We start from the raw sequence: 11507 nt of genomic DNA, 5'->3' as shown, positions 1-11507 counted from the left end.
AAGGCATTATTTTAACATTTGTTTCAGCCCCTCATTTAATGCACTGTAGATAAATAATCCAGGAGTGGCAGGATTTATTTTTTTTGAGGCTTGTACAAGAGCTAACACATAGAACAATTCAAAGGGCACGCGAGACAAGAGGGGGTAGTACAACAACAATAGAGACCAGGGACATCAGGATATCTGTGGAAGGGAGAGAGCTGGGTGGAGTACAAGGGATAAACAAGATGGACACTAGGAGGACTTTCAGAAAAGAAAACGGAATTTGAAAGAGGTGGATTGGAAGAGATCAAGGTTTTGGATGGGGAAAGACAAGAGATGGTGGTGAACAGCTGTTTTAAAGACCTGGAAGGAGGAGTGGGATTGAAGAGAGTAAGGGAGTTTGTTCCAGAGGCAGGAGAAAAGAGGAGTGAAGGTGAGCAGAGTCTTGATTTTGGCAGTTTTTTTTTGTATACAAGATCGAGGCTCATGTAAGAGCTAACATTAATGACAACAAAAAAAAACGGACACATAAAACATATAATAAAGGGAGCGGGGGACAAGATGGGGAGAGATGGAAGCACACAAGTTCAACAGAAAAGAACAGGGACATCGGGAGATCTGTGGAAGGGAGAGGGTTTGGGGGGAGGGAGTGGGGGGGGGGGGGAGGGGGGGGGAAGAGGGGGGGAGGTTAAAAAAAACAAAAAAACAAGGACACTGCAAGGACTTCCAGGAAAGAAGTCGGTATTTCAGAAAAGTGGATCTGGGGTGAAATTAACAGGGTTAGAAAAGATTAAGGTTTTGAATGGTGGAAGATAAGAGATGGTGGTGAACAGCTGCTTTAAAGGCCTGGAGGGAGGAGTGGGATTGAAGAGAGTGAGGGAGTTTGTTCCTGAGGCGGGAGTAAAGAGGAGTGAAGGTGAGCAGAGAGTCTTGATTTTGTCAGTTTAACCAGAAGAGGATTGCTGGCAGATCTTGTGTGACCTGTAGAAGTATTTGGCAGACAGAGCACAGACAGGGCTGAGGGGTGGGGGGGAGGCAGAGAGGAGTCGGTGGAAGACAGAGACCACCTACCTGCCTGCGTCGAGAGTGAAAGACCCTCAGAATCGGCTTCATCGTGGGAGATTTCAATGATTCTGAAAGCTTTGGTTTCCACAGCGTGAAGCCGAGCTGGGTGTGAGACAGGAGCATCAGCCCAGAGGGGAGAGCAGTATTCCATTGAGCTGCGGATGAAAGCTTTTTATGTGCCGAGAAGCTCAGGTGTGCCAAGGAAGGACTTACCACGACAGATGATGCTCAGTCGGTGACTGGCTTTGGAGGCCAGCTTAGAAATGTGGTTTTCCCGAGAAAGATCATGGCAGATAGCGAGACCCAAAAGCTTGAGTGACAGAACTTCAAGAGGATTGTTGAGAAAGTAGATGGGAGGGTTTTCCAGTCGGTCTTTTCAGAGAGACAGAGTAAAAGTGTGAGATTTCTCAGGATTGAAAGACATGTTCCACTTGTTTTACCAGTCTGATTTTGTCCAGGTCTGCAGAGCGAGGAGGCTGCAGACTGCCGATAAGGGATGAGGAATGGAGCAGCAAAGAGTGGAGTCATCAACAGAGATAGAGGATTTTCCAGAGGGTTGGAGAGATCATTAATAAAGACCAGAAAAAACACAACAGGGCCCAGAACACCACCGTGGGGAACTCCAGCCTGGACAGGAAGAGGAGATGAGAGAATTCCATGAGAGCCTCCTGCTAACTATGACATGAGAGGAAGTCCATGAGACATGAATGGAAATTGCCATGGATACCATTATGATACAGGATGGCCTGAAAGTACACACACTTGCCCTTAAGCTGTCTAGCCTGGCTTTGAATGCTGACGCAGCTATAAATGATCATCCCGGTGTTTGAAGCAGGGTGAATCAATGTGTGCCATCCCTCAGGTGGACGTTAAACTGGGCGTCCCCTCTATCAGAATTAGCTGAACTTTAAAAAGTTGTATGATGCCTTTCGTGAAGAGTAGGTGAGCTATCGCCAGCGTCATGAACAAATTACAAATTGCTGCCCCAAAGACACAACAGGCATTTTAAGGGCATTTTCCCTGCAAGAGCAGGGGTTAGCCTTAGTCGAAAGTCCTGCCCCAACTACTTAGTCGAAAGTCTGGTCGAACAAAATGGGGGTTTGTTTTCCGAACAAAACAGCTCGAGCTTGGACAAGAGAACCAATAATCAAATTATCAGCACAAAATTCCTTGTACGCACATCGAGATGAGGGTTAAAACCCAATAACTAAACATACTTTATTTTTGTATTCAGATTACAAGATGTCCAGGACAAAATCAACACTGACACAAAGCAACATGGCCTTTAATTTAGAATTGAGCCAACGAAAAACGATTGCACCGAAGTACGCAGCAGCAGCATGGCCTCGAATACACATTTTACATTAAACAAAAGAAACAAAATGTTTTAACCCATACAAATTTGTGCAATATAGCTTCACTGATGACTATTGAAGTTTAAAATACCATTTTAGAGAAATCAACATTTCCTCTCGAGATTTGAAAAAAAGAAAAGAAGCATCTTCTTTCTATTCAAGGTGTAAACGATTTACAAAAGGGTACCGACACGTTATGCCATACAGGTGACCTCAAGATCAGAATTACCTACAGCCAGTCTCTGATTAATCTGGGGGACGTCTTCCCTGAAACAGTATTGGAGTTAGCAGAGGGAAGAATGTTATTTTTTTTTTTTAATTTGTTCACTTGGTGATGTGAAAATGTTACAGCTCGGCTACACCTTGCAGTATTACACCTCAATTGTGGATTTATATTTAGATAAGGTATACATGGATAGGATAAGCAGCAATTTGTCAAAGCTTAACCTTGAATCCACTAAGAAATCCAGGCTTAATGACCGGGCTGGTTTTCGACACATTCACGGCGCAACGCCCTGTATACAGCTAAACTATCAGTCCCTTGTGAAGAACAACTCCTGAGCTCTAAACAGGGAAGTCATTTGAGAGGACTTCCCGCCGTCTCGCTTACACGTCAAAATGTCAAACGCAATTCTGAATGACGGGAGAGGCGTGGAAAACTGATAACTTTTTAAAGGTTAAACAAAGCATGAGCACGAACACAAATCATAAGGTGGCTCAAAAAAGAAAACGCACCCCCAATCATTAGGATGATCCGATCGTAACCGTGAGGTGCTGGCACACAGGAGAATGAGGCCTTTCCAAAATCAAATCATAAATACCAAGCTTACAAACACTGCAGAGGACAAACATGTCAGAAACCCTGTTACAGCAAGTCCTTGTTCCAACAACAAAACGTCCAGCTTGGTTGGCAAAAGTTTAGCATTGTGAACTTGGCTTATCACTAAACACAATACTTCAGTGAAAAAGTTTTACCTTCATTACAACATATTACCATCGATTTTCACAAAAAAGGCAACTGGCACAATTTCCAGCTTTTCAGGACTATACAAGAAACTATTTACAGCAACAAACCTTCCATTTGGCGGAGTTTAAATCGATGCAAAAAAAGCTCTGCAACAAAAGTAAGGAACAAGACGTGTCACTTGTGCCTATGGCTACTTATCCTGAAGGTGAACTTGCATTTAAAGTGGAATGCCGAACAGCATTGGGCACATTTAATGGAAGTTCATCTGGATTAACAGTTCAGTATGCGCACACGAAAGCCTCAAGATGCACGTTGGCAGACTCAGCCTGCACAGCTAAAGCAGTTAACTTCTTATTTGGTCCACTGTGGCTTCACTTAAAGGATGGTGGATAAGTGCGTGAGCAACAAAATGAGAGGAATAGGAAGTGAGAGGGAGGAGCAAGAAAAAGGAGAGAGAGTAACAGAGGAAGAGTGGGGATGAAGAGCAACTACAGGAAGAGAGAGGGGAAGGAGAGCTCACCTCTCCCTCCCAAAGGACATTATCATTGCAGATTATTAATGTATGACACTTAAGAGATTTTGCCACAATGACTCCCAAAAAAAAAAAAATCTAAAACAAAACTTCCAAAAAATTATGGAAAAAGCAAAGTCGAATAAAAAGCACCAACAGCCAAAGGCTTCATCCTTTGACAATAACGAAACTACAAAGCAGATGCGAGGAGTCAAAAGCCTCATTTCTGCAGCCATTAAACCCCAAGTGCAGAAAAGTCATCGACTCTGTCCATCCTTTAACCTGCAGGTATTCATCTGGACAACACCGTGCAAACCTGACAATGAAGAGGATTATCATGGAATCACATTGGCTGGTCAAGGAGTGTCAAAAAGAATGCTGACTTTCAAATCCTTAGTGTCAGAATGGGGCAGATTGCTCATTCAAAAGGGCAGGATATTAAATAAATAAAACGATTCGTCTGGGAGCGAGATCGTCACAGATCAGAAATGCTGCAGAAAGGGGGGGGGGGTGGGGGGAAGAGGGGGGGGGGTTAAATTTAGTTTTTAAAGTCACCACAGCAGTTCCCAAAGCACTTCAAACACTCGACCTCCTCGTAACATGAACTTCATTCGATTTTCTTCCTCGTCACTGGTCCGTAGCCGGCTCAGACAGCGGCTTCTGAGTCTTTTTGCAGTTTGCAGGTTGCAGTTGGGTCTCAGGGGCCGGATGCATGATGGGAAGGTACAGGTCATCCATGTTTGGCATCACAAGGATTTTCTGCGAGAATAAAACGAACGTTCGCCCGATTGATGAAAATTCTGTTGGTCATGTGCACATAAATATTCAACCATCAACCACCACACTTCAAACAAATCTGCGTACCTGAAACTCTTGCTCAAGTTTGCTTTCGATCCACTCCTGTACGTGAGTGAAGGTAACCTGCCGCTCGCCGAGCTTTGGACGAGCCTTAAGCTCCAGGTGTGGGGGTCTCCGGAAGCCATACCTGTTGAAACACGCATCGAGAGGAGGGGGAGGGAGGGCGGGGACCGATGAACAGGGTGGAAAAACAAAATGGGAAGATGCACAAAAACCCAAGTCGAGTCGTACCATATACGGTCTGTGGGTGGAGAAGGGATGTTGATCGCCAAGTCTCCCCTGCATTCTTGTACGGCAACGGTCAGCAGGAGTGGTGTGTTGGAGACTTCCTCCATCTTTTTCTTGATGTACTCATTCTCTGTGGCTTTTTGAAAGTAGCGAGATTTGGCGATTTTGTCCATGAAGCGGAGTATTTTGCGACTTGTCCGGCCTCCGCCTCCAAATCTAAGTGGGAGGTAATTGTTAATCAAGTAAAGATTTTTCAAAAGAACCCAAAGCGTTTCAAGATCAATTCAATTTCTTATAAGATTAATTAATAAGATCAATTCAGTTTTAAGATGAATAAGATAGTTGACAGTGTTCCATACCCTTCAGTTCCAAGTGCAACAGGTTTGTCACAAATCGGACCTGTTGCCACATCTGCTAGAGGGAGGGGGCGATCTTCCTCCTCGTCTGAAGAACCTGCGCTGGACGATTCTTCATCGCTGTCGGCCAAGGACGAAGACTTGAGCCTGAGCCTAGTAAGGACAGTTTGGTTGGAAGGCCTGGTGGTCAAGTTAAACACCCACAAAACGGCCACATACAAATAATTTGACAAAGTAACTCCATCAATCGATTTAAAGTACTTTGCAAAAGGGGACCTGCAGGTAAAATGCAAGAAAATTTCAATACCAAATACTGACACGGCACACGCTTCCTCTTCGCACAACAATGGAATTTACTTTTTTTTTTAAATCACATCTGCATCGAACACAAGTAAACACCATGAAAATGCACTTCAAAACTCACCAGAAAACGAGACGGCAAATCCACAGCAAGAGTCGGCAGAGACAAATAAATAAATAAAATCAGCAGCACTTTGGTGGACTTGGTTTTAAAAAATCCACAAGAATCCACAAGAAGCACATTATCAACAACAACAACAGACATTTTAAGGCCATTTTCCCTGCCAGAGTGGGGGTTATTAGCCTTGTGGGCCCCACAACAATCTTCTCCATTTTGCCCTATTTTCTGCATCTCTCCTTGTTAACCCCCTTGCCCGCATTTCTTCTTCGACCATCTTTAGCCAAGTCTTTCTCGGTCTTCCCCATCCTCTACTTCCTTCTACATTCATTTCCTCTTAACCAGTAAATCCAAGCACATCCACAAGAAGACAAATAAATAAAATCAGCAGCACATCGGTGGACTTTGTTTAAAAAATAAAAAAAAAGTATTTTACTAGGACTGGAGACTGTCGCATCAAGATAGCAAATGTTTTACCTTTTCAAAACGCATCCCAAACACAGCACATTCAACTCAAACCGAAGCAGGTACAGAACACGCAGCACGTCGTGCTGTTATTGTTCACAATTGCGTACCCTTCCTCTTTGGTAGAATCGGACTCCTTTCCAAGGCGAGTCAAATTCATCTTGGTCTCTAGTGTCATTTGGAAAGAGCCTTTATAAGACACTTCCAAATCTATCCAAAGACCTTGGGAGGATTTCCAACAAAGGAGAGAGAAAAATAAAACAGGAGGACTCCAGAATGTTCACGTGTGCATTTACACAAGTAATTGATACAGCAAACTAATGGTAATTTGTCCGAGATATAGCTGACAATTTATAAAAGAAAAATGTAGGCCGTGTGAGCACAAAAGTTTTACAGCATTTACCACAACTAGCACCAATAATTAATACGCCGTCGTTTGTTGTTTGAAGTTTGACGCTGCTACTACAATTCCAGACTGGGCAGTCTATGAGAAGTCTGTCATTGGCAAATGATGCAACAACCTGTGTTCCAATTCCATGTATTGCAATTTGTGCATCTCGTATCGTTCTCGTCAGAAATGCAACATTGTACGCATGTCATGCAATTTTAGTGTTGCATGCAAATCTAGACACGGTCTTCCACGAGCACGATTAAACATTGAGGTTCGTCGTGCAAGCACCAGGTTTCTCAAAGGCCCTTGTCCTTCATAATGTACGAATCGACAGTAATGTGGGGATTTAAACATTGGACCTCCCAGCATTGAACAAATCCTTTGAAGGAAATATCAATAATTGTAGATCAATGGAAGCTGCGTGAAGCTGAGTCTATGGGCCTATCATTTTCCTATTGCAGACAGATCAGTGGTCACTGTGTGTTGTGTTTTCTCTTCCTTCTGCCTCCTTCCTCCTTCTCGCAAGGCTCACACGGTCCAATGGTCCAATGGTCCAATCAACCACCTTCTGGTGAAACTCTCAAAATTCAGGATCGTGGCGCACCTCCACTTATTTGTTCCCTTTTTCACACCTTGTCCTTCCAACCTGTGGAATCAACTTCCAGTCTCTTCAATCTTATTCTCCCCTCCAGGTCAAGACAGCTGTTCACTACCATCTCTGATCCCCATCCAAAACCATGATCTTTTCTGCCCTCGTTAACCCTCTTCCTCTCCCCAATCAAGCCTTCCAAATTTCCAGTATCGATTGTCCACCCCTTTCCTGTTCCCCATTCCTCCCCACATCCATTGTTTGACCATGTCTCCCTCAATCTTGTCCTCCACTGTTGGTGTCCCACCTCTGTTTCTTTTGTCCTGATCCGTTTAGTGCGCCAACTCTTCCATGAACCTAGACTCTGTATACAAAAAAACAAACAAATGATGAAGCAGAAAAAAAAGGCCAGTCACAAATTACTCGCCCCAAACAAATACAAGGCGAGTATAAGGTGCAAGCAAGCGATCACTCGCTATTCATGACAAGCTTTGCTGTTCCTTTTATCCTGATCTGTTCAGCGTTGTAGCTCTTCTACAAACCAAGAGTCTGTATACCAAAGAAAAAAGGGTACGAGTACTGTCCTTCGCTATGGGCTGCTGCTCCAGCACAAAATCTGTCTCCTGAATTCTGTGGAATCTAAATCTCTCAAAATTAATGGAATCTTCCATGATGTCGAAGCACAAGGTTTTGTCCTCACACAGCAGGAAGGTCGGTGGTCTCTTTTCTACTGAACCTTCACCTACATTGCTCGCACCACTCTCCAAGTCTGCCGACCCTCCCCAGCAACTCCACAATGCACATGCTCTTCCAGTAACCCCCTCCTCATTAAACTTCCAAAATGGATACCTCAACTCCTTTGTTCCATGCTTCTCCCATCTATGGAACCACCTTCCAGAAGCTGTTCTATCCCACTCTTCCCTCCAGGGATTCAAAAGCAGGCAGTGCACCACGGATTACACCATTTAGTCAACGTATGATACGATGCACAAATCCAGTTTGTGCTCATTATTGACATAGATGCCATTATCAATGTTTCAGATAAGAGATAGCACAGGACCAAGAGGGCAAACGAGTCTCAAAATAGGTGACAGTGCTTGGATAGATAATGACATCACAAAAATTGTTCAGTTTCCATGGAACACCATTTTGGCAAATTGTGAGCAGGCTCAACAACCGAAAGCATCTTAAAGTTCAACATATCCACCAAATACGCACAATGACACCGATCCAGGAAAACGGTGCAAACCACCTGAATTCTCAACTATCAATGGCCAAGACAGCTGTAATATTCTTCCATAAAATCAAACCCCCAATTGGAACACATCAGATCACGTTCACTTGCACAGATATTTCGATCTCTCAATCCTTTGGAAATGTCACTGCACGATCCAATGGAATATCCGATGGTCTACCCATTTGCGACAAAATATGAGCAACAGTTCAACAAATCGAGGCAAACTTCATTTACCATCAACACTCTACTTCTACCAAGGCTTCCATTTGCGACTCGAAGTTCGTGTTACCTTGATAATCCATGGAGAGTTTGTTGGCGTGGACGATGTGTGGTAGCGAAGTTCCCATGTCCAACTCGGTCAATCTCAGCTCATTCATGAAGTATGGTAACTGATGCAAACGGGAACAATACCACCAGCACCATCCATGAAATGATGGGTTCAGAGGTTTGCCCCAATACAAGTCGTGGATTTACAAAAATAAAAATCAATAGATCCCAAAAGCAGGTGTTTATTGGCAAATCAGCTAACGATTTACAACCCTCAACGTCATTTTGAATATAGCACACAATTGCTGGATCCGTGGCTGTGCCAATGATGCAATGTCCCCTGTAGGTTAGAGCAGGAATTTTTAATTTGGCACAGTGGTGTCTAATCCTAGGAAATGGGTCGCCCAGTTTAACATCCATCTGAGGGACAGCACACACATCGACGAATCACTGGGATGACCATTTATAGCTGAGCTTTCAAACCCAGGCTAGACATCTTTTAGAGAAGAGTGCGTGTCCTTATAGAATATAGGCGATTATTTATGACCTAAAAACATTGCCTCAAACAGGGAACCATGAGCTCATGGGGCCCGCAAGGCTAACCCCCGCTCTAGCGGGGAAAAATGGCCTTAAAACGATCATTCATTCATTCATTCATTCATTATATTTATGACCTAAAACTACAACACGAATTTGCCTACGGAAAACATATCGGCAAGTTTCCAGAGGCAGAATGATCGTAGACAAAAAAAGAAAAATTTACCCAACATGAGATCCATCCTTCATGTAGCTTCTCAATTTCCATTTTCATTACATTTTGGTGGCCAAAGAAAGACAAGATCACGTGGCTTGATTATGCAATTACGAAATTGAAAAACCTCTCCAATTAATCAAACTTGCTTAGATTCAAAGTTATCGCGGTAGATCGAATAACACGTCTGATGCACAAGTCTATGCAGGGCTTACAAAGCGTTTCAATGTTTAGCACCAACATGCAGCCATTTTGGATCCACAAACACTCCTTTCTCAGCCTTGAAAATGCAAATGCATTTACTTGCGAAAATCGAAGATTTTTCATGTACGGTATATTGGTTGGTCTTATGCGTTATTCTGTCTGTCTGTATGTCAATCACCTATAGGTCACAATTTTCAACCGATCTTCACGAACCTTCACCAAATGGTAGTTGGTCATAAGCAAAGAAGCCTATTGTTTTTGGGGTCAATAGGGCAACATAGGCTAAAGGTCACCAACTTTGTCAAATTTCTAAAATCCTCAATTTTCATCTGATTGACTAGAAATTAAGAGGATGTGCATATATAGTCACTAAATTCAACCACCAAGTATTTTTGAGGTCAACACAGGCCAAAAGGTCACTATAGGTCGGATTTCTAAAAACCTCAATTTTCATCTGATTAACTTGAATTTTAAGAGGATTTGCATATCTGGTCACTGAATTCAACCACCAATTATTATTTTTGAGGTCATCATAGGCCAACAACTTATTTTAGGGATTTCACAAGTATCGTGCTGTGCACGACATATTTCTTGTTTATTTATTGATAGTTTTTCTTTGACACCGCAGAACTGATGTATTAACACTGTGGGGGAAAATTAATTAATTGCGTACTTAAGCTTCATAAATAAATATATTGGTCAGCGATTTGTCTGAGCTTTGGACAAATGTGAAATCAGTGCAAATGACAATTCTTGCATGGCAGGCCAGTGTGAAAATGGTAGCTAGGGACAACCAAGCTGCACGTCTCCACTCCCTCTTAAAATCAAATCAACACGTCTGAATGAAAAGGAATAAGCTTCTTCCAATTATAACAAACTAGGGCATGCCCGTACTATATATATGCCCGTACTATATATCTATCTAAAATTATATCCCCCCCCTCTATTTACATGAAATGGTTTGGTCCATTCGCAACGCCAAAGCGAACGGCGAACGGCTTGCGAGTACAGTGACAATCCCCCCCCCCCCCCCTCTATTTACATGAAATGGTTTCGTCCATTCGCAACGACCACAGAACCCCCCCCTCTATTTACATGGAATGGTTTGGTCCATTCGCAACGCCGGCACACGCGATCGTTCGCTGCTCTCTGATTGGTTGAATCGTTTTTTGGACATAGCTCGGTAAGTAATTGTCCGATTAATATGAAACCTTGAAAAGGCACATCCTCGGGTCCCCAGCAATATACCTGGCAAGTTAAAAGTATATCGGACCCGTGGTTGTCGAGAAACAGCGGTCACAGACAGACAAACGTACAAACGTACAGACAGAGATTACTGGAATTATAGATAGATAAATGTACTCTATATAAAAATACATATATATATTTAATCTTTGTATTCAACAAATAAGCTGTGTATTCAGATTTCAACACATGTATAAGTTTGGGAAAAGTTGCCCGCAGTTGTAACTGTTGTAAAACTATTTTTTAATTAGTGTTGAGCTCCCTGCAAGGTCACCCAAAGCACATCCCACGAAAAGATTAGATTGTGACTTAGCAACTTGGCTGGAGAAATACCGTTCTCTAGGGAATCCATGAAATCACACACTTTCTTGTAGGCATGCTCTATTAATTCGACGCAAGTTACAAAATGGGAAATGTATTATATTATAACTGTATGCTTCACAATAACTGAATTGTATTTTCTGTAACCCAAAACCTCTCCCAAGATGAAACGAATGGAAAAACCAGTTTGCCTTCAACTTTTCTTATCTCATTCCCCCCTTCCTCTCTCTCTTCCCCTCAGCCCAGCCCCATTCTCTTTTCCTTCACAAGTACAAGAAAGGATGTACTGCAGAAAGG

General features: G+C 42.9%; 1 protein-coding gene across 4 annotated transcripts in view; it reads right to left on the bottom strand.

Annotated features, from left to right (window-relative positions):
- Nucleotides 1-2230: 2230 nt before the first annotated feature.
- Nucleotides 2231-11507, bottom strand: part of TEX2 (testis expressed 2) — a 49012-nt gene continuing 39735 nt past the window's right edge. For 3 of the 4 annotated variants that reach the window (XM_068115628.2, XM_068115629.2, XM_068115630.2), the window contains exons 7-12: nt 8712-8811; nt 6316-6427; nt 5326-5475; nt 4970-5182; nt 4745-4865; nt 2231-4639 (exon numbers count right to left, since the gene is read on the bottom strand). In XM_068115628.2, coding sequence (XP_067971729.2) covers nt 4508-4639; nt 4745-4865; nt 4970-5182; nt 5326-5475; nt 6316-6427; nt 8712-8811 — 828 coding nt within the window. In that variant the 3' untranslated portion in view covers nt 2231-4507. Of the gene's footprint in view, nt 4640-4744; nt 4866-4969; nt 5183-5325; nt 5476-6217; nt 6428-8711; nt 8812-11507 lie in introns of those variants that run through there. The other variant, XM_068115633.2, reaches the window with a different exon arrangement.

This window comes from Myxine glutinosa, chromosome 5 (assembly GCF_964187855.1).
Source record: "Myxine glutinosa chromosome 5, kmMyxGlut1.1, whole genome shotgun sequence".
Classification (NCBI taxonomy): domain Eukaryota; kingdom Metazoa; phylum Chordata; class Myxini; order Myxiniformes; family Myxinidae; genus Myxine; species Myxine glutinosa.
This window is presented reverse-complemented; position numbering and strand designations above follow the sequence as displayed.